The 23,952-nt window shown below is 45.9% G+C and overlaps 1 protein-coding gene across 1 annotated transcript in view; it reads right to left on the bottom strand.

The window, feature by feature from the left end:
• Positions 1-23,777, bottom strand: part of MAF (MAF bZIP transcription factor) — a 252,546-nt gene extending 228,769 nt beyond the window's left edge. Inside the window, exons 1-2 of the mRNA XM_063312996.1 lie at positions 21,753-23,777; positions 5,391-5,453 (exon numbers count right to left, since the gene is read on the bottom strand). Of these exons, the coding sequence (XP_063169066.1) occupies positions 5,420-5,453; positions 21,753-22,903 (1,185 nt within the window). The 5' untranslated portion in view covers positions 22,904-23,777 and the 3' untranslated portion in view covers positions 5,391-5,419. The remainder of the gene's footprint in view (positions 1-5,390; positions 5,454-21,752) is intronic.
• Positions 23,778-23,952: the final 175 nt, after the last annotated feature.

Raw genomic sequence — 23,952 nt, 5'->3', positions numbered from 1 at the left:
CAATTTTTTGTCGATAAAGCATTGCAACCCTATAGATCCCAATTTCCGCATTTTCTTGTGTATCATTATATGGATGACATTTTAGTCGCTGCTGAGGGCCCGAAAGGGACAGTTCAAAAAACTTTTCCTATTCTTTTAGCCACCCTAGCAACGGCAGGGTTGCACGTTGCACCAGAAAAGGTCCAGTCTCGTTATCCAATGCAATATCTAGGCCACAAAGTTTTAGCCTCCACAGCTGCCCCACTTCTACCTATGCTCACGCTTCCCCAGCCGACCACCTTGGTCCAATTACAACAATGTCTGGGGGTCATTAACTGGGCCCGCGCATACCTTGCTTTAACTACACCCATGTTATCACCTTTATTCCAAGCGCTAGTGGGTTTGACAAACCCAGCTGACAAGGTATACCTTACAGAACAACAATTGCATGCCCTACAACAGGTCAATGCCGTCCTTACGACCCAATGGGTGGACCGTGCGCTCACTGACAAACCACCCTCTCTTGCCATTCTTTCATCAATTATTAACTGCCATCATTGTCCAAACGTCTGATAACAAACATCTACATATTTTAGAATGGCTACACTTGCCACACACACCTAAGACATCCATCATCACCAGAGCAGCACAAATGGCCTCTCTTGTTGAGAAAGGCCGGAAGAGGATTAGAGCCCTAATGGGACTGGATGTTTCCACCCTGTACATTCCCCTTAAGGTTACTCAATGGGAACCCCTCCTACAAAACTCCACTGCACTGCAGGATGCCTTGGAGGACTGGTGTGGCCAGGTGTCATGCCATCTTCCCCCTGATCCTCGATTGCAACTGTTGCGAACAGTACCCTTTACACTAACCTCGCCGTTCGTTCAGCAGCCACTCAAGGAAGCCCTCACTGTTTTTACAGACGGCTCCAAAACCATAGGGGCTTGTACATGGCAAAATAATTGCAAATGGCATAAACGCCTAACAGGCCCACAAGCATCTGCCCAACAGGCTGAGTTAGCCGCCTTTTTGCTAGCCTTGTCTCTTTTCCCAGAACAGCCTTTGAATGTTATATTAGATAGTATGTATGTCACTCAAATGGCTGTGGCCATGTTTGATGCATATATTTCCCCTGTTACCCCCCCCTCTCTCATGACGCTTTTTTTGCAGCTTCAAACTCTCCTGAAGGACAGAACATCCCCTTTGTTTGTAGCGCATATTAGAAGCCACCAACAGCTACCCGGTTTCCTGTCCGAAGGCAACCACATGGCAGATGAGGCTTGCAAAATTATGGCCTCTTCCCCTCTTCCTCCGCCGCTTTCAGCAGGGGACAGCCATGCTTATTTCCATCAAAATAAAAAAGCCTTGGTGCGCCAATTTGGCATTACATATCAAGAAGCTACCGCCATTCTTCAACAATGTCCAACCTGCAGTTTGCAGGCAAAGTGCATCCCTGAGGGAGTTAATCCCAGGGGTATCCAAGCTTGTGACACATGGCAGATGGATGTCACTCATTATCCCTCTTTTGCACCTTGGAAGTATATCCATGTATCTGTGGATACTTATTCGGGATTCATCCTGGCAACTTTGCAAAGAGGAGAAGCCACGAAAAACGTAATCAATCATTGTATTCGCACTTTCGTCACATCGGGATGTCCCAAAACTTTGAAAACTGACAATGGCCCCGCTTACGTCAGCACTCCCTTTGCTGAGTTTTGCCGTAAGTGGTCCATTACTCACAGATTCGGTATACCATTCAACAGCCAAGGTCAGGCTATTGTGGAAAGGGCTAACCAGACCCTAAAGAATGCCCTTGATCGGCAAACGGGGAAAAAGGCCTTAGGCCCCCCAAGCCTCCCGATGTTACAAAATATCCTTAATCTCACCTTGTTTACCTTGAATTTCCTTAATCTTACCGGTACCCCCCCTGCTACGGCTGCATCTCGACACTTTTCCAAGCCAGTAGTTCCCTCTTCCCGTCCCCTTGTTTATTTTAGGCAACTGCCCAGCCCTGAGTGGAAAGGCCCTGCGCAACTCGTCACCTGGGGAAAAGGCTACGCTGCTGTGCAACTTCCTGATCGAGTGCTCTGGGTTCCTGCTCGCTGCATCCGGCCATATCATGGGCAGTCTCCTGACAAGCACCTTCTTGACCCTCCTTCTCTGTTATCTCTCTTCCATCTCTGCTCCCCTCACAACGAACCCTAAAACAACCTCTCTCATTCGAACCCATCGTTTACGCTACCCTGCCACCATTGGCCGCAGCTCAGCATCCAACGCCATGGAATGTCTTCAACGCTCTCCCATCAAAAGAAAAGGCACCTTCTGGCGCTGGTTCCGCAACAACACCCTTCTCCAAGATGGCGATTCCTACTCCATCACTTATCACTTTCGCCAAACTACCCTTGCTATCACCAACGTACAGTTGACCGATCTAGGACAATATCACTGTGAAATAACAAAATTAATTAAGGGGTTCGCCACCTCATCTCGCCTTACGCTCACCTTATTTTTACTCTCCCTTCCTGAGCCCGCCCGTTGGCAGGGACGACGCCTACTGGCATTTGACGCCCAGGGATCGCATCGCCCTTACAATATCACCTGGACAATCCGCGATGCCTTGGGACAGATCCTGAATACCTCCTTTTGTTATAGCCCAATTATATCTTGTTTCCCTAACCTGTATTTTGACTTTTCAGAAATGCTTTTAGGAGTGACAGCCTACAGGAGGCTGGACGGCTTCCCAGAGCCCAGCCACTCCACCGTTAAAAGGTATCCCCTGTATGTGTGCCCAGGACATGACACCAGCCCTGATCACGTGCACGACTGCGGAGGCATAGCAGATTACTTTTGCAAATCTTGGTCCTGCGTTTCCACTGGCTACATCTACTGGACCCCTCCATATAAGACTGATTACATCACCCTCACTCGGTTGAGAAAGGACATTAGGTGCACCGCAACCAAAAAGAATGCGGCAGGACAGGGGGGTTGGAATAGATGTAATCCGGTTATTGTACAATTCACTGCTGCAGGAAAAGCTCAGGGGAATGCCTGGGACTCAGGTGTAAAATGGGGAGGTCGTATATATGCCGGATGGCCCGGGTATCATTACGGCAACATATTCTACATTCAACGACAGGTCACTCTCCCTCAGTCCCCACCTGTTGGGCCCAATGCCGACGACATTCACTCCACCTTTCTTAAACCCCTCACCAAACAAAAAAACCCCCTTGTCTCTCTTCTTAACTCCTCCTTTTCCCTTGTTCACACCGCTTCTAACACATCTCGATGTTGGCTTTGCTTGTCTTCCTCCCCACCATTCTATGAAGCAGTCGGTTCTCCTGACCCTATCCGAAACTCTACCTCAGCCGCCTCCTGCCGCTGGCAAAACACCACGTTGACTATCACCTCTATAATAGGGCAGGGCTGCTGCCTTGGCCGTGTTCCTGCTAACTATATTCAATATTGCCTTAATTCTTCTCATGATCACTGTGCCCTCTATCTTCCAAAAAATCGCTTGAACATCAACGGTCACACCGGCCATGGTGGCTACGGTGTACTCTACACTACCTCTGGTAATATCTCTGCCCGCTTGACAGGGCAATACTTTATCCCTGGGAACAACTCTGTTTGGGCATGTTCTTCTGGCCTCACCGCATGTGTATATGGTGATACCTTGTTACAAACTAACGCCTTTTGTATTCAGGTGCTCCTACTCCCCAAGATTTCTATCTATTCCCCTGACGAACTTCTCTCCATTTTAGAGCCCCCTCATTATCCCCTCAAGGCTAAGCGCGAAGTAGTGACTGCTGTAACTTTATCAGTCCTACTGGGCTTAGGTGCGGCCGGAGCCGCCACTGGTGTGTCAGCCCTTGTTGTCAATGATCAGAACCTGCGTCACCTTAGCGTTATCATTGACACTGACCTTCGCGCCATCGAACAATCTATTGTGGCGCTACAAGATTCCCTTACCTCTCTATCCGAAGTGGTTTTACAAAATCGTAGGGGTCTCGACCTTCTGTTCCTCAAACAAGGGGGACTGTGTGTTGCTCTAAAGGAAGACTGCTGTTTTTATGCCGACAACTCAGGAGTAGTATTGGACTCTATGAAAGAGCTCAATTCCCGTTTAAAAACAAGGGAATTGGAGCGCCAACAATCCATGTCATGGTATCAAAATATGTTTAGCATTTCTCCATGGCTAACCACACTGTTGTCCGCTCTGTTGGGGCCCCTCCTGTTATTGATTCTCGTATGCACCATAGGCCCCTGTGTGCTGGGTCGCGTTCTCCGCTTCTTAAAGCAGAGACTTCATACATTGGACTCAGAGGTATCCGAGACAAAGCTTGCTGTTCAACACCTGGTCTCTGCTGTAGGTATGGAGAAAACACCACTCTTGGGATGGTCCTCTGATAGTGAATCGGAAGTGGAAAAGGACCCCCGGTCACACTACCCCCCGAGAGAGGACGCTGGGATGGGTCTCCTTGGACTGAAGAGTCCCTGGCTCCCCGACTCAGACCCTCTGGGGGAGGAACAAAATTAAATAAAAAAGGTGGAATTGTGACGTATCTGACTCCATTACTGCACAGCTAGATTGCATGTCTCTCACGTAGCCTCAGGGCATGACTTGTATTTCCCTATTCTCTTTGTACTCACTCCCCCGCCCTGATAGAACTGCTGAATAAAAGGAGGTGGGGGCGTGGCACCAGGAGGCAGTACCAGCAACCTCCTGAGATGTAGCGTCACTCGCCACAAAAGAATCCTGTGCCTACCGTTGTTTTTTCGACCTCACCCTTGCGAGGGAATCGTTGGCTCATTCCCCCCCAGGGAATCCCATAGACCGAAGGGCGAAGGACTGGTCGCGTGACGCGACAGTAGTAAACTTGGCAACCCAGCCATTGAATAGAATTAGAAAAAGGTTTTAACAATTCCACCATCCCTCTGGATTTGATCGATCCTGGGCAATCTTCATCGTTATTCATTCTGCATTTTGCTACTGCTCTGGGTCTTAGTTCATATTGCTGTTTGCTGCAGACCACCCAGATGTGGTTTACAACATCATATGGACTGTGGTGGTTGACCAATACTGTTAAATAAATAAAATAGAAACATTACCCCCAAAGTCACAGTTAATTCTGAAAGGCAGTTGTGTATGTATGTATGTATGTATGTACTCATTACTTTTTATTTATTTATAGGGACTGCCTTGCATACAACATCTGTAAAAGATCACAGACATACCAGGAATGTTTTTTAGGGGATCTTTGGTGGCCAAAGAGAACCAGCAAATCAATACCGTTAAAGTACAGGAAAAACATAAATAGCTTTGCCACCCCCACCCCCACCCAAAAAAGGCTTTGGAGAAATAATACTAATAAGAAGCAGCATGCTATGTAACAAAAAAATAAAAGTGTACCTCATCAGGCTCCAGGCAACAGGAAAGTCTCACATCACCGATGTAGAAGATTCTCTTGGGTACCTAATTTAGTGAAAACAGATAATAATAATAATAATAATAATAATAATAATAATAATAATAATAATTCCTGATTCTTTAAAAAAAGACTCTGTCAACACTAAACTTTGTTATTTTACGCACAGCAGAGCTCAATGACAGCACGACCATTTACTCAAGAATAAACCTCATTCTTCCCAACGGGACTTCCTCAGTTGCAAGTATGTTTGGATGTAGAATGTCCAAACCTTTGTTAAATAAAACATAATGAATTGGGGCAGTGTTGCTATTGCTTAAACTGCCCTTTCCCAGCCTGGTGTTTGGCAAAAATGAATGAGGGCAACATAATCCCTATCCAGTTGGGCTGGTTAGCTGGGGATGATGGAAGTCCTATTCCAATGGGAGGTTGCGGATGCCTGGGTTAAAACAGTGACTCCCTCCCTCTCTGATACTTCCATCATCCCCAGCTAACCAGCCCATCTGGATAGGGATTATGTTGCCCTCATTCATTTTTGCCAAACACCAGGCTGGGAAAGGCCAGTTTAAGCAATAGCAACACTGCCCCAATTCATTATGTTTTATTTAACAAAGGTTTGGACATTCTACATCTTAACTGTCAAATCCTACAGATTTGTCTATCTGAAATCGTGTCCCACTAAATTAAAGATCATTGGGAGCATTGCCTTGGAACAACCCCATCTTGAGTTCGAGGTTTGAGACAGAAGAACAAGCAAAATGAAATAAGCAGGGGTTGTCTGCAGGGTATGGTCAAAAAAAGTCAAGGGGGGCACAGTGGAGGGATTGGAGATCCTCTTGGTTTGAGGAGCGGCCATTGTCTTGATTTTTTCGACCACACTTTGCAGACCCCCACTGAAAATGAGCAAGGGGACAGGGAAGCAGGAGGTGCACACTTTACTCACCAGGCAATAAAATAAGGTACTTGTTTATTATCTTTTGCAAAAGGATTAGCTATGCTAATGTAAAGGAATGAAAGAACAAGGAAAGCCAGAGCAGTTCATGCATGCCCCTTGATTCAGTAAGACAGCCAGGCTGGGGTGGGGGAATGTATGGAATGACATCCTGATAGAGTTTACAAGAATTTCTGGAGCAAACCACAGATGGGAATAAATCTAATGTACTCCTTTAAAACCTGCACTGCATAACCCGTTTTGCTCCAAAATAACTTCCTTCAAGCCAAAACTGCTGTTCCGCAAACAAACTAGGGATTGCAGCTGAAATCAGCATCTATTTGATGTTTCCAAATTAACTCTGTCACAAAACTGCTGTAAGCTGACCTAGCTGTAAATAAATCCAATTTGGGGAGCGTATAAGAGCAGAATCAGAAAATCTACTTCTGGAGAGCTCCTCTGAATTTTTAAAAATTAAAACTCAAACTGTCCTGTTAGATCTAATTACCAAGTTTCTATTCAGTACAGAAAGACCGATTCTCTCTTTTTATACATACATACATACATACATACATACATACATACATAAAATTATTAGTGCATTTCTACATACAAACCTCTTTAAAACATCAAAACCTGCTAGTATGAAATATCTAACACTGTTTTGAGGTTGCAGGCCAACATTACACTGTAGGAAGACATGGGAGAATGAATGAATGATGAGAATCTCCAGAACTGTTCTTTGCCTGCCTCCTTTATTTTTCAGTGTTTAAAAAAATAAAGGAACACAATTTCGAGATACTGTCTTCTTAAATGTGATTGCTGGCATTTTGCCCAGGTTCTCTTAAAGCAGATGACTTCTTCAGACCTTAGGTGTCATTTTCCTCAAGAATGACCTTTGCTTTCATGCCAGCTGGTGAATCCATTCTATTATGGATGCATTTATTTGGAAGTGATAGGTATTCAATTCTCACCACCGCTATATGAAGAGCATCCCATATGTTGAGGTCAGCATCCTTTTATTATCTTTAGACTATCCAGAGGATATCCCTATTCCAGCTTTACCATCACCAACTCACTCAAAGCAAAGCCTCTACCTCTACCATCTACCAACCCACTCTAAAGCCTATACCTGCAAGCACAGCAAAGTCCAACTATTCAATTAAAATTATTCAATGATTGGGCATTAATAGACAGACAAGACCCCAAAAAGAGCTCCATTAACTCAACCTTAGAAAAAGCAATACAGATTTATTAATTTAACATGGCTGATTCTTCCCTTTCTCTCAAGTATCTCTCATCAGTTTCACAGCATTGTTATATAAGCTTATAGTATAATAACATTTTTTTCTTCCTCATCTGCTTATGTATTATAAAAGCCAGAAAACTGTTTAGAAACTTCCATCTAGCATGACACAAATACTGTATTTTAACACATGTTATTTCTTATTTTTCATATTCTGAATAAAAGATTTCACAACGAATCTTAACATTCGTTCTCCCCCTTTATTTCAAAATTACAGTATGTTATAAAATGGTTCCAAGTGAAACTGTATCTTCTTCTGCAGATGAAATATGAATGTATTAGTATTCAGCATTGCCAAGATTTAATTTAGGGCCAAGTCACTTACACAAAAACGATATTTGGAACAATTCGTTCACTAATAGAGAACACAGTTGTTACTGAAAATCATCTTAAATTGTCTATTATGAATATTTGGCTAATGAGTTACCTATTCATTGGGTCCTATTTTTATGATATAAATCTTAATGTAATAGTCTACTTGGGGAAGGGATATCTATTAAATCCAAATTTTTATCATTTGTATCAATGTACCTTATTTGCATAATTATGTAAATTGACATAAATTGTCTGGACTACTTTGGATACATTGGATTTTGTCTAGAATTTGGAGGTGGAGTCCAGATGCAAATTGTGTCTGATATATCCAAAGTCCATTAAATTGAGGTCCATTAAATCAAAGGCTTACTGTACATTTACAATGGCTTATAATTTTTGAAAAACTGCTGCAAGAAAATAGTTTGCTAATATTTGGCCTTTGAACATGTAGAAAAACTAGGGTGCAAAAAATTGTTACCGGAAGAGTTAACTTTAGCCTTAGAAACTGTAGAGGGAATAAGGAATGGCCTTGAAGGACAGGAGGAAGAGTGGCTATCAAGGCAATGGGCAGATAAGTGGGTTTTGAGCCCAGGCCAAGAAAGTAACTTGTGAAAAGTTCTCAGACAGGCCCCTCCCTAGTTCACATGAAGATAAAGGGAGGGAGGGGAAGCAATTCAGACTTGCAAGTTGCTGTTACTAGAGCTGTTACAATAAAAAGTGTGAAAGGTGAAAGGTCCCCTGTCCAAGCACCGAGTCATGTCTGACCCTTTGCAGGGACACTGCTTTCATGATGTTTTCTTGGCAGACTATAGCGGGGTGGTTTGTCATTGCCTCCCCCAGTCGTCACCTTCCCCAGCAAGCTGGGAACTCATTTTACCAACCTCGGAAGGATGGAAGGCTAAGTCGACCTGAGCCGGCTACCTGAGAATCCAGCTTCTGCTGGGATTGAACTCGGGTTGTGGGGAGAGTTTTGGTTGCAATACTGCTGCCTACCACTCTGTGCCACATGAGGCTTTCTTACAATAAAAAGTAGTCCTGACTTGTATAGCATTGTTTTCTTAGTCTGGTCTACTTTTTTAGGTTAACAGAAACATTAAACAGACCTCTAGCTCAGAAGGAAAAAACTTACGTCAGGACTTACTGATAGATCCTGGGATTTAATCAGAAACAACTCATTACCCACCCTAAAATATGAATGAAATTAAAAACAACTTTCTCAGAATGGGATGTAACCAGGAGTTTTAAACTGAAAGAGCTTCAGTTCTTTTCACCTTGGCTTTCCAATCATGTTTCTGGGCTCAACATTATTTCAGCCCAAGTGGATTTATTAAATTTAAACTGAGATCCACTTGGTGGATTTTGAGATTCTCCAGAGGTAAGCTGGAGCAGTTGATGGCTGGAAGGATCTACCTTAGTAGTTTGTCTTCTGGTAACTGACTGTTTTGTACCTAATTACAACCACCATGGCAGCCATTTGATGTACAGGGTTAGAGACTTAACCATAACTTCTACTCAAGATTAGTTGCTCCTCATGTTAGTTGCTCCTCATGTTAGTTGCTCCTCATGTTATCAGCACCTGGAAGGATAGTTAACCTAATGTTAGCACTCCTTCTAGCCTTTAGCACAGCATTAAAAGACAGAATAATCACTTAGTGGATTATTCTAACCAAGCCATGACTACTACCATCCTCTAACCAAACCATGACTACCACCATCCTTGCGAGAACTATTTCATTCTTGGTAAAACAGAGGAAGAAAGGGGGAAAAGGCAGATTCCTATTGCCAGATTCAATGGCCTACTCATTAGCACAAAGATGGCTGCTCCTCTAATAAATGGAGCAACTTTGTTAACCCAATGTGTACCATAAACTATGGTTTAGAGACCACATTGGCTGGCTTACACATCCTATGTTGCTGCAGACAATATGATAAGCTTGGTTAATTGTAAGCTTGGTTTGTTGGCTTTGTGGTTCAACATGTTGATTACTTTATGATTAAGTTTAATTTGTCCAGCCAAAATCTGAGTTAGTTCAATAACTAACTGAGCATTTTGCACCAACTGATTCACTATGTTCTTAAAGACCACCAATGCTGTTGTCCTGCTCAAAAGCAATTTCCACTGAAATCAGTGAGGGCCTCCCTTGAAAGTATATTAAAGAGGGCAGCCTCATATTAAAGGAAGTAATTCCTATGCTATTCCTCTCTTCACTGGTTTCTTTTTGCTGATTACTAGTTGGGTAAAGAAGAGAGCCTTAGTTGACCTCAGTGCTAAGCAGGCTTTTCCTGGTTAGTACTTAGATGGAAGACTACCAGGAAATCTTCAGGGCTGTGGGCTAGGTTGGGCAGTTGGAAAAACTTCCCAGAAGGTGCAAGGACAAACCCCTTCATGTTGTTGCCACAAAAATTGCATAGTTAGCAGGAGTTGAGCTTGACTTGACTTAATCTATCCTTCCACCAAAGAGCTTCAAAAAGGATACACCATTATCTATTTCCTCTTTTTAAAATTTTCACCACAGCCATTAGCTGGGATGAAAGCTGATTGGCTTAGCCCTGGAATTGTGGAAACTAACTTGGGAACAATTCAGCCAGCTTCTGGACTCAGTGGGGGTTAGACTAGCTCCCCACTTTTAACAGCTATATCTCTCTATCTGGTTTTTCACATCACATGAACCATCACGTTCCTTGCTTGTTTGTATTTGACTTAGCAATCAAGCTTCAGTCTTGGTAAACCGTGGTTTATAGCCCAAGAGGTTTTGTGAACATTAAAGGAAACACAGCTTACCACAAATGATGAGCCCTGCCATTGACTGAGATTATTCTCCCTGCCACCTGTTTATTTTTATTAATTCACATCCATCCAAACTCACTTGGGTGTGTGTGTGTGAAAAACAGAAAGGGGAGCAACATCCTCTCTTTTTACAAACATTTATGTTAAAGATCAGAACAGAGGAAACAAAAAAATATCAGAAATGTAGTCCCAACAGCCTCTTTCTCTCCTATCTGAATACATAAATGCAGGCAAATAAATAAAGACACACACAAGGGCTGTATGGGTCTTGTTCCTAAGAATATCCTAACTCTTTGGAGCTTCTTAAGGGTCTGACTAAAGTTTCCCGGAATTGCTTTTCTGCTCCAAGGATTTGATTTATCGATGCCAGTACAACATTGCTCTGCACCCTCAAAACAATCTTAAGCAGAGGAAATGTATGGGGGGGGGGGGTGGTATCTCTAGGCAAACCCGCCACGGTGGGTGAAAAAGCGTTGAATCTGGTGCAACCTGCACCCTCCCCCGTCCTTTCCCCCAGAACGACGCTCCGGATAAGAGAGTCGATCTCGAAGTTAACTCTCGCTTTCTCGCGGAACTCAAGGGCTGCGTTGCCACTCCGCGCTCACCTACGGTCGCCTTAGCCGCGGTTCGCTACTTCAGGGGAACCATAAACTAACAATCCCAGATAACCTCGGGGCTGCAGTGCGGGTGTCTGGTTTGCGCTCAGCCCGTCTCCGAAGAGGGAGCCACTAAGATTCGCCCCGGCGCAAAACTTTGCAGCTCAACTTCAATCAACTTTGACAACCATCCTTTCTGGCGTCTGCCTGCCCGAGGCATCATTGGCTTCTCCCGAAGGATTAACAAGGATGTCGTGGCTAAAGAGTCGGAAATGAGGGCTGGTGGCATGTGGCTCTGAAATCAGCCTCCGGTGCTTGGGAAAAGTGCGATCCTCTGCGCGCAGCCAGACTCAATCCATTACATTGAGCGCGGACTGTGAAGCAGCGGATGGGGACGGGGCCCTTGGGTGCAGGGCGGGGTCCCGCTGTGGGTACTTTTTGACCCCCCTCCAGCCAAAAGCCCCGCAGAAGCAGAACGCGATCCTGAAGTCGTGCCTTGGTTTTGTTGAGGATTGGGGTCTTCCGACTCTCGGTTTTGCAGAAAGGCCCTGGTCTGCACGCGATTCTTACCTCCTTCAGCGTAGAAGGGTTTTGGGAAGGGAGCGCCCCGAAAAAAAACAACGTTTAATTCTGCCTTTCTAAAATCGGGTGCTCTCCAAAAACCCTGAAGTACAGCTGCCATAATCCTTGCCTAGCAAAGGCCATGCTAGCTGGGAACCGCGGGAGTGGCCATCACGAACACCCGCAGAAGATCCGTTTGGCGAGATCTAATTTAGGACGAACCCCATTAGAGCTTTATCGCCCGCGCTCAAGCTGGTCCTGAGCGCGTCGGTGGAAGCTAGCGAATATTTCGTACATTTTTCTTCGCTCAACTTTCCCGTCTCCGAGGAAGATCGTCCTTGACCCAATGCACATTACCTGGGAAAGTATGTTCGAGATCTGTTTTATCTTTTCACCTGGGATAAGGGATCCCACCCAAGAAGAAAAATCCGTCTTCTCTAATCAGACACTTCTATGTAGCCATTGGGGGTTAAGGGGGGTCAAATCTGGCCTCGTTCATATTCTGCTGGGGAGGTGAAACGTCATGAAAAATCTGGATGGAAAATCTGACACCAGTGTTTAATGTAATCTCACTTTCTCGCTGCTTAAAATGTCAGTTGAAGGAAAGGCACGCCTTAGCTACGTACATATGTGTGTATAAACACGCTCAGAAATGGAGACAACACAAAGGCACTTTGTGTCCTCTAAAGCAAAGCCTGACGACGGACCGAGGCTCCGTGGCCGCTTTTCCCAGGCCGTGGCTGCTCGGTGCGTACCCAAGATTTTACCTTCAGGATTCTCAGCTGGCTCCGATTCTGGAGCATGTAGTTCTCAACATGTGGCGGGTCGGCCTATAACTTCCAAACATCTGGAGAGGGAAAAGTCTGGTTGCCCGAGAGAAAGAGAGGGAGAAGAATCGAGCTAGGAAGGTTCTGGTGTTTTCTCTCGCGGCGCACCGCTTGCAATCGCAACCCTGCGCGCACCTGTTGGAAAGCTTCCACTGGGCTTTCCAACAGACTTCGGATCAGGCCCCTTACGCTTCGTTTGTCTTGAGTGGAATTAAAGTGTAATTCTAGAGATAACAGGAAATGTGTGAAATAGATATGAAAAGATTCTGAAGCCCAGAAGCTTAGGCCGAACTTTTCTCGGCGTTCTCTCGAAAGGCATGGTTCCTGAACCGGCCCGTGAGAATAGGCCAACGGTGCTTACTTTAGAAGCAAGCCTCGCTGCGTCCGGGAGGGCTTATTCCTGGGACAGCCTCAGTTCCAGAGCGAGCTCTACATTGGCTGAATTTCATACTTGGGGCAAATGGATAGTTAGCCCCGAGCGAAGTCAGCTATTGCTCCACTTAAAATTCTACCAACCCTAGGGAGTGGGGATGGGACGGATTGAACGTAGTACGCCATCCGATCCAATGCAGCACTCCTCGTGGCTAAGAAGATGCCCGATCCTATGCATCTTTCCACGCAAACCAGATCTTGAAATCCCGCTGGTTCAGCTGAACTTCCTGCCGGAGAAACGCGTGTGAAATCGTTGCGGCGGCGTAAGAAGCAGCAAGGCTGCGATTCCCGAATAAAACGCCCCTTTTTGTACGTAGCGCCTGGGAAGAAAGTCCCGCTGAACTCGCAGGAGCTTGCTCCCGAGGAACCTCGTAGGGCGCGCCTGGTTTCGCCGCACTGCCGGCCACCGCGCAAGTCCAGTCCAAGGCTGCCTTAGCGCTTGGCTAATGATCTACCTTGTCCTCTCTTCCCCATTCGGCCGGAGAAAATGCATGCAAATATATGGACTCCCACCTCTTAGCCTGAACTGAGGGCGAAACGGAGTTGGAGCCAGATCTCTCGTCGCAAAAGTCGCCCGCAGAGGCTGGGGGGCGGATTTGCACGCGTCTTGCACCTCCTTATCCCGCCGCTGAGCCTATTACGGTAAATCGGACTTTGTGGCGTCGGAATTGACACTAGCAATAAAGCGGCAACTCCCCCTGCTCCCGACGTCTTTGCGCGCTGCTAGGCGCATCGCCGGTGACAGACATTTGCGGGCCGAACGTGCCCGGCGCCGAAAGTTGGCATGCTCGCACATAACTTCGACATGGCAGAAGAGGGCACAAGATGTAAAAATGTATACCTCCCCCTCCCCAAAGCGAACGGAAGACGGGAAAGTGCCAGATCTAAACTAGGAAGGAGGCTCCGATAAATTAGGGACTGGAACTTCTTCCTGAATCAACGCTCCGAAGTTCCACCAGCGCCAAAGCTCTAATATGGATTGTTTATTTAGGCTAAGCGTCTCGTGTGAACCGTTCACTGGATCATGCTTGAAGAGTCACTAATAAGGGTCCTAACTAGGGTTTTGATCACATTCACAGACGCTGATGTCTGCGAGCTCAGCCCTGCATTGAGAAGGGGCTGATGGTTGGCTTCGGAACATGCTTGGTGAAGGTGTGTTAAGGAACAGATACGGAGTTCCGTGGTAAACTCAGCCCAGTTGTCCGGATTCATCAGCCACACAGAAGCATAAACGGACCGCGAGCTCTAGCTTTGCACAACGGGTTGGACTAAAATGTGGGTGGCTGGTTTGGGAACAAAGACAGGGGTTCAATGATTAAAACGTTGGACAAAGCCCAGGAAAACCTAGGTTCAGGTCCACCCTCAGCCATCCAAGCTTCTTGGGTGACTGTGGACCAATCCTATCCCTCAGCTTAACCTACCCCACAGGGTTGTTGTGGGAAAAACTTGGAGAAAGGTTTTCTATGTAGGCTGTCTTGAATTTCTGGAAGAAAGGTGGGATGGGAATCTAAATAAATAAATGAGAGAGGGCGATTTTTTTTCTTTTCCAGCTCTTGTTCTTAATGCAGAAAGACATTGAAGCCGGGTGGTTCCTATCCCATCGGACACCCGAGCCCGGATTTTCTCACGCGCGATTCATACGCTCCCTAATCACCGCTGAGCTTCGTTTAACGCTTTGTCGGGGATGCACGGCTACAGCCTCCTTGCGATGAAAAATCTGTCCGTGCAATAAAGGGAAGCGAGATGGTCCGACCCTAGAAAGGAGTAGGAAAATAAGTCTCACCCTCCCTCGGAATTTAAGGCCGCAGCGTCCCGACCGCTTGCGCCAAACGGTGTGAACCGTCCCACGGTCAACACGTAACGCTATGAAGGAGATGTGTTTAGGCCTTCACATCGCCTTTCGGACTTGACCGCACGAGCCTGGGAAGTCCAACCAGAACAGCTAAGCCTCTTTCCGAAGCTACGTTCTCGTTTCCCGAATCGGGAGGGTTGGACGTTTCAACAGGACGGGCCAGTTCGGCTGTCCATAAAGCCCCTGCATCCGCGGCGGCGGCGGCGGCGTGGTCTACTCTGAGCTATTCTCTCCGTGTTGGGGGGAAGAGGATACACAGACGGGTGTGCCTTGCATGCAAGGAGTGAGGCCGATGGTTCAGCTGTTTCCTCCGACCTTGCCATCTTCAGTCTCCTTTGAGAAGAAATGTGGACTTGGAAAACTTTTCACTCTGACTGGGAGAAATGCGTAAAAATGAGCACGCTCTTTCTCACTAAAGTCAACCATTTGAACTAGTGTCCACAACTTTCTAATTCTTGGGGGTGGGGGGCATACTGAGAATTATGAAGGGTCTTCTTTCCTTTTCTCTTCCGTAAGAACTTACACCGAGCTGATGCTATACTTTTGCCATGCATAAACCTATCTGTACGTCGCCCTGTTCGCTGGAACCAGAAAATGTGGCCAGTGGGCTAGCTGTGCTATGCAAAAGCGAGCCAAAGGAGAAGGGGCTTGCGGAAAGAAGTCCAAAGGAAGCTGATGAAGGGGCATGATAGAAGCAGAGAAGAAAAGATGAACTGGGAGACCATGGAATTAGAAGTCTGTCCCAAAGTTATAAATGAAGCCATAAAGAGGTGGGGATAAGGAAAGAACACTGGGAAAAGAGGATGAATGCTTAAGCTTGTGTGCAGACATAGCCCTTATTTTGTCATACCAGTTCAGTTGTAAAAAAGAAAAAGTTACTACTGTAGGCAAGGGGAACATTCTGGAGGGGATCTGATAGGAGAGGTCGGAGTAGCATCCTCCTCTCTCTCTCTCTCCCCAACCCACCATGAAAGCTAGCATTCAATGCATAGTGCAGGCTGTCTTACTTCTGAGTAAAAATGCCTAGGAGCACCCAAAGTGGTTAAGAACACTTCATTCAGTTGGGGAAGAGGAAGAAACTTCCCTGCATCCCCAGATTGGGCACCCATTTATTCAGAAATAATTTCCATGAATGATTGAAAACCATCGGATTGCAGCCAAGAAGAACTGCACTGTCATTTCCTGCATTATAATAAATACGTATTAAATATACACATTTATTATAATGCAGGAGGATACACACATTTAGATCTTGGGCTTTCCCCCACTTGCACTGACGGACACACACATGCCCCGGTGACATCTTTTCTCTGCACGGTTGTATTGCCTTCATCTCATCCCCTACAGATGGGGGAGACAGGCTTAACTCATCCTGAGTTCTACCAGTTTTCTAGCAGCATTTTCCAAAAGGACCAAAGCAGCCTCAAGGTGTGTAGAACCTGTGGGGCTTTGTTCCTTATTGTCTTAGAGGGATGTCAGGAGCTGCTGAGATTGGGAAGGGGAGCAATGGAGACAGGAAAGAGTCAATTTCATGCCAGCACATTTTCCTGCCCCTTCAAGGAATGGTGGATCATCCTTCAGTTCAGCTGTGGGGGAAGGCCAAGAGAAAAAAATGTGCATGGGCCCGCATGTGCATGCATCTAAGTCATAAAAACGTGCATTGTGCAGGATGTGGTTAGCAAACGTGGAAATGAAGCTTTGATAAGGGCAAAGCAGAGACATTAATTCAGTGAGGTGAAATTTGTCTTTCTGCATTTTGCTTCTAGGGCCCTAAAACTTAAGACGACTTCTGAACAAACTTGCATAGGATCAGGCTGGACTGAGGCCTTTTGGCCAAGGAGCACTGCAAGGAACTGGAAGAGGAAAATGGGGTGGGCAGGGTCACCATTCCATGCAGCCCAACAGAAGGAGAGGACGGTACTAGTAACAAGACAGCATCAAAGGACAGCATCCTGCCCCACTTCTACAGAACTGAGTTGATTTTTGAGCTGCTGGATTCCTGGCAAAGCAGCACCAACTGGGGAAGGGTTAGGACAGATTTTCACGACCTTCCCAGATCAGATTTTTTTTCCCCCTCTCCCCTTCCCCCAGTGCTTGAGAAGCCTGCCGAGTTTTGGGTCACACTCTTGAGCCACTTGCCTTCTCCTGCCAGCCCAAATCTAACCCTAATGCCACAGAATTGGTGTCACCACTTGCCTGTTTTAGAAGTAAGAACCAAGCTGCCCATTACAAATCCAAGTACGGAGGAAGATTACAGAGAAAGAGAAAGATCTTCCTTTCTCTGGCTTGTCCTTGTGAGAGGAAGGAGGCATGAGAGATTCTTCCTCCTTTGAAACTCTGCTCCACACTCAGGGTTGTTCTTCAAGGCCAAGTGACAAGCACACCTTCTATTTGCTTGCTTCTTTTTTTCATTTTTGGAGCCTGGCAGTTAGAAATTGGACTATATGTGCTGGAGGCAAGCTTAATACTCAGAGGCAGCTTCGTATTTTAAACAAAATGAAGCTGGTCATTGCTTTCCGCAGAGACACTCCACTCTGTCTTTATGCTAGACCCAGCGCTTCTGGAACCGGGGAGGAAACTTTTGCATATTTACCATTTCTTTATGCAAAGTGAATCTTAGCAAAGGCTGGACTTAATGCAGAGCAGAAGTTTATTTCTCTGCTTGCCTGACCTGGGGAAAAAAACCAGAAAAACCCAGAGCAAAAACAGTGCAAATTTGGAGAAGTTCAAACTTATGAAGTAGAGAAGGAGGAGGGGAGATGTGGGGAGGGAGAAAGCCCTACTATCTTTATAGGAGACAATCATTTTCTGATTGGCCAATGGCAGGCAGTTTACCCATTGATTACATATTAACCTGTCTGGAGAATGCTGCAAAGGGAGCTATGCCTGAACTATTGGAAGGTCAAGTACTAAAGGACCCGTGTGTTACCAAGCAGGAAGAGTGTGGTCCAGACTGTCAAAGATGAGGTTCAGAAAGGCATGGTCTTCTGCACTGCTACAACACTTTTCTTGCTTACCAATCCCATGAACACAGATTAGACCCAAGAGGGGGCTAGCTCCTGTTTTAGGAAAACAGGATTTTTTTTTCTTTCAGCTGGATTGACTGCAACCTAGTTTCGTGTACACGCAGAGCAAAAGTAAAATAATGTAAAGTAATGTAAAGTAAAGGCAATGAGAAAGGAGATGCAGTTGCCCACCTTTGTGCCAGACTGGGGATGTGGCTTTGTTTCAGAGCCTAATGACCTTTGACCTTGCGTAACACAGGCTTAAGAGCAGCATCTTGGAACCTCTAGAAGTTGAGCTGTAAATTTAAAACACAGTCTACTTTTTTTGTCCTGCCCTTGTCTTTCCTTCTTTCCCCTCCCTCCATCGGCTTGTCTGCCCACCTTTCACTAATGGGGTGCCCCATTCTCCTTTTCCTCTTCTCCCCCAGTCCTTCTTTCTCTGGGGGTCTGGAAAGTGAATTTACTTCACTCCCTGTATAAAATGAGATTATAGTCAGGTTATAAAAATGTTGCTGCTCTAATCATTTCATAGATTAAAAAAAAAAAGAAAAACAAAGGAAAGACAGAGTCCCAGTTTGGTCATCTTCTGCTTGAAAATAAGGCTTCCAAAATAAGGTTTTGTTTGTGTTTTTAAATATTGTATAAATGCACTGTTGTTGTTTTTAAATCTCCCTTCCTCTGAGCAAAATTCAGTAGACAAAATCTGGCTAGCAAAATGTCCCATCTATGAATGAAATCAATACTTTCTTTTAAAAAATTGAAGTGAAAGAACTCACAGGCTAAGATCCAGAAAGGTCGACCTTATGCCAGCCAGATGGAATTTTTGACTTTTAAACAGCCAGCCCTCCTAGGCCTTACCTTGGGGCAAGTTAGGGATTTCAGGGAGGGGGAGAATACACAACCTGTTTCAAAGGATGCTTGCCATGGGTGGGGTGGGGTGGGGTGGGGGGGTTATTCAAGGGAAATTGGGATTAAGCCTTCTCTCTTCACAAATATAGGGTTCGCAGAATTAGTTTCATGGTTCTTTGGATACCAGCCACCGTTTTAATCCTCCTCCCCTGTAGCTTCAATCTAAGACAAACCAGCTGTAGTAGTAGCCCTTACTATATGCCTGCATATTCAACCCATTGTCCTTGACTTGGTAACAAGCTGCAAAACTCTCTACTTCCATTCCTTCAGAAAGCAGCTGAACTATTTGGGGAAGTGAACGAGGTTGTTTTATTTCAATGAGCCATTTTCAAATATTATTCCTGAAATAATAATTGGCAGGAAACTCATAGGGCTCCTTCAGAATAATTATAAAACTTGGAAGATTTAACACTGACAACCTGAAAAGTCTTTCCTTTTTACCTGCCTGTGAGAAAATGAAATTTTTCAGGTAGCAGTTATTTTTACCTTGTCAAATCTTAGCTCACGTCCATTTAATTTATATGCTCAGATTAATTTATCTGAACATCCATCCCCCCTCCATTATACTAAGATTAAATAGATAGTTTAAAGCTATAAACTAATGAAACTCAGTACAGAATCAAAAATGCAGTTTATTATAGTAGATTATTCCTCCTTTTTGATATAACCATAGAGTTGAAAAATGAAAGGAAAACACATAAGGAACATCACACATGATTAGTTGGTAACTTAAGATATAAAACAATTTTGCACAGCAAAATATGTCAAGGGGAAAAATAACTGACAAGATTTTTTTATATTTATTGTGGTATTTACTTTCCATTTTTTTTAAAAGACAGGAGTATCAGTCCCTGACAATAAAATTTGCTGATTAATGCCTTTAAAACTTTGTGAATTTGTGAAGTTACAGAAAATCCAGTTCTGCACCACAATACAACTGTAAAAAAATCTGCATTATTTAAAAAAACTGAGCAGTAATGCCATCTTTGTAAATGGTATTAACATCCTAGACAAGTTTTCAATGGTTTATATTTTGCTTTAGGTTATATCTTAGTGCAATTCAGTCCCTAGTATTTAACCCCCCCCCCAAAAAAAAACCCAATGTTACATTTTGAACACAAAATAACCCTATTAATATAAACAGGGATACTCCCCTTTTAATACTTTGGTTTCCAAATACAGTTGGTGGCATAGCAAGATCTACACATACCCAACTTATAGTTAAGTTGCAATCACATGCTGCATAAGCTACTTTTTTTAAAAAAAGTCCCACTTTAAATTCTACCCCTTTTAACATCACAACAGTGAACAATTTAGTGCACCATTTAAAAAAAGAGAGACCTACTTCTAAACAGACCTAACCTTTTTGAAATTATCTATAACATTCCTTTATCTGTTGCGTACATTTGAACTGAACTAACAGACAATAAAAGCTTGAATTAAATTATATACCAGGATCCCATAGCATTGCATGTTTGACAATGACCAAATGCAAAAGGAACACAAAAGAAAAAAAGGGGGGCAGATCATTCCAAAATAAATTTTAGACTGCTTTAAGCAACGATATCATGTAAAATCCACCAAATTGGAGCAATTTTTTTAGCATAAGTTTTAAAACTTCTTTCCAAAGTTCTTGTTTTCCCGTAATACTGTAATCACAATCCACTCTGCTGTTTTTTGTTTTATATAAGAGAGAGCAAGAGAAGAGATGTTTCAATTCATTAAAAAGAAGTCTGAAGTTTGGGGGGGCCACTCAAAGCAGTTTCCAGAACAGATGCAAACTTGAATGGGTAAGGAAGACTCAAAAAGTTGCACTTTTTTGCTTTCAGTTCAAAAAAGTGGTGACGAAATACAACTAAAAGAATGAAAGACATGCCATTATATATCTCCAAAGTCCATATCCAAGCAAAAGGAAAAAAAAATCCGTACATGTCCAGCATGCAGGTCATTTATCAATATAATGTCTTTTTTTTTCTCCCCATAGTCTTTTGAAATATTTATACAGTTAATTGATGCAAGACAAACTAGTAAGCATGATAATGCATGAGATGAGGATGGGATACTAAAAGCAGACTCAGTTTCACTGTTTGGCAGCTTAAGGCCAAAGATCACATCATGAACACATGAGAAGTTGATTAAGATTCCATATGGGCAGGTTGATATTCTCTAGGTTCAGTTCAACAACAGATGAAAATTCGGCAACCTGAAGTCTAAAACTTTAAATATTTCAGCAAAATGTTCTTCAAATATGTATGTATTCATATGCATATCAATACATGCATATCAATACGTATCTAGCTATATCTAAAGTCCAAACCCCAGGTGAAGAGTTCAGGATGGCAAAAAAGGTGTTTGGTGTTTGGGATACAGCAAACTTAAAAAAAAAGTCTGAGGAAACTTCAGTTGAAGGACTGAGCTGATGGAACTTGGATTGCAAAAACACATGCACACACAAAGCAAGGGGCGGGCGGGCGGGCGGTCGACAACCTTGTAAGGTTGAACATCTGAGTCAGTCCACCTTAAAAAGTACCACCAAAACTTGCGTTTTTCTTTCAAACAGAATATGTTGATGATGGTGATGAAGATGAGTAATAGGAACTACTAATTATTTGGTTGGCCCAAGTTAACAATTATTAACACGGAGACCAACTCGCTGACCTCCCCCCTCCAGCCCCGAGAACTTTTGCGCACGTGCTTGCCCGCCCGTGTGTGTTTGTGTGTGCGTGCATGCGTGCGCTCTGAAGAGTGGCAAGAGGCTGTCAGGGCGAAGGGGGTTGCGGGTCGAATCGCGGGGTGGGGGGTGGGAGAGAAGACCACAACTCACATGAAAAATTCTGGAGAAGAGGGGTTGTCGCTGCTGGATCCGTTTTCCCGGAACCCGCTGCTGACCAATTTCTCGTATTTTTCCTTGTAGGCGTCCCTCTCCCGGACCAGCCTGGAGATTTCCTGCTTCAGATGCTCCACCTGTTGGAGCAACTGGTTCTTCTCGGATTCCAAGACGTGCCGCTGCTGGACGCGCTTGAAGCGGCAGGACTGCGCGTAGCCTCGGTTTTTCAGGGTCCGTCGCTTCTGTTTCAGCCGGATCACCTCTTCCTTGCTGACGCCCCGCAGCTGCCGGTTGAGTTCCCTCACCGACATGGTCACCAGCTGCTCGTCCGAGAAGCGGTCGTCGAAATGCAAGCCGCCGCCGCCGCTGCCACCGTGGTGCTGGTGGTGGAGACCCCCGGCGCCGCCGCCGCCCCCGCCGCCGCCGCTGCTGTTGCTGCTGCTGCTGCTGGTGCTGCTAGCCGAAGACTGCACGCTGCCCGGCGGCTGCTGCTGCTGCTGCTGCTGCTGGTGATGGTGGTGGTGGTGGTGGCCGGCCGGGTGGTGGTGGTGGTGGTGGTAGTGGGGCGCGCCGCCGTTCTGCTGCTGCTGCGCCGCGGCTGCCGCTATCACCGCGGACACCACGGCGGCCGCCGAGCCTATCTCGTCCGGCGGCATGGAGCCCCCCGGCCCGCCGCCGCCTCCTCCGCCGCCGCCTCCTCCGCCGCCGCCCACGGCCAGCTGCTGCCCTCTAGCATAGCCTTCGAAGCCGGCCGCGGCCGCCGCGCTCTGGAGCTGGTGGTGGCTGTTGTTGATCAGCGCTTCCACGGCGTCTTCCGGGCTGAACCCCAACGCCTCCGGGTTGAGCTGCTGCGGGTAGCCGGTCATCCAGTAGTAGTCTTCCAAGTGGGTCTTCTGGTCGCTGCCGCCGGAGCCCGGGCTGGGGGCCGAGAAGCTGGGCGAGGGAGGCACCGAGCTGCAAGGCGTGCTCATCGGGGTGGAAGAGAGCGATCCCCCAGCGATCAAGCGGCCGCACTGGCTGATAATGCGGTCCGTCTCCCCCGGCTCTTTTTTCACTTCGAACTTCATCAGATCGAAGTCATTAACATATTCCATGGCCAAGGGACTGGTGGGCAGGTCGGCGCTGTGCAGGGCCAGGTCCGATGCCATCCTCTTGCCGCCGCCGCCGCCGCCCGTCCTCCAGAAAGGGTGCGCTCCCGGAGCCAGGGGGCTGCCCTGACTTGCCAACGGGTGAGCCAGTTTGCTGGTAGCCTCGGAGGACGCTCGGGAAGCTGCTGTCCGGAGCTGCGCGCCGCTCCCTCGCTGTCGCCTCCCGCTCGCTTACTCTGCCGGCGCCGGGGCGAGCTCCGATCTGCCCGCAGCCCCTCGCACCCGCGTCCGGAGGCTGCCTCGACAAAGAGCCGCTCGGCTGCAGCCGGCGACCCGCGAGCGGCCGTGCCTCTCTCCCTCGCTCGTGCTATTTGCTTGCCTTTTGCATCCGGCTGCCTCGATTTCTTTCGTTTTTCTTTCTCTCCTCTTTTTTTCCCCTCCCCTCCTCTCCTCTCCTCTCTCTCTTCCCTCCCCCTTTCTCCTCTGCGCGCTCGCTCTTTCCTCTCTGCAGCTTCACAACTGCAGTTTTATAGGGAAAGGTTACTTAGCAGTTCCTCGCTGATTTGCAAATGATTGTTTGGCTTTCTTGCTGTCTGTCTTTTTTTTTTAACACTTCTTGGTGTTTCTTCACCTCTTTTTTGCCCCCCTTCCGTGGCCAGAATCAAAACGAAGAGAGAGAGAGAGAGAGAGGGGTTCACCATCAAGGGAGGAAAAATAACGCGACTAATAATTAGAAAATAAAATAAAATAAAAGCAGGTAGGTCGCTAAATCGTATTTTTAAAAGGGGGAGGCTTGGAAAGCGAGAGGGTCAACGCGATGACCCCCCTCCCCAATTTCTAAAAAGCGGAGAAAGACAAGGGGAAAAAAAAACCTCAACTCCCCAGCTTCAGCGACAAGATGAAAAAATATTTTAAAGAGATCAACCGGGAGGAGAGTTTAAAAGCATTGCTGAGTTTTATAGCGTGCTTGACGTCACTTTCAAATGGAGAATTGACTCCAATCCGCTGCCGCGAATCCGGCTCCTCATTAGCATAATAGTATAGAAACAAGGAAACTTTTCAAAGCTGTCAATCAGGAACCAATCAGCTGACTGTCAGCTGGGACTAAA

The sequence above is a fragment of the Candoia aspera genome, chromosome 11, assembly GCF_035149785.1.
Source record: "Candoia aspera isolate rCanAsp1 chromosome 11, rCanAsp1.hap2, whole genome shotgun sequence".
Classification (NCBI taxonomy): domain Eukaryota; kingdom Metazoa; phylum Chordata; class Lepidosauria; order Squamata; family Boidae; genus Candoia; species Candoia aspera.
This window is presented reverse-complemented; position numbering and strand designations above follow the sequence as displayed.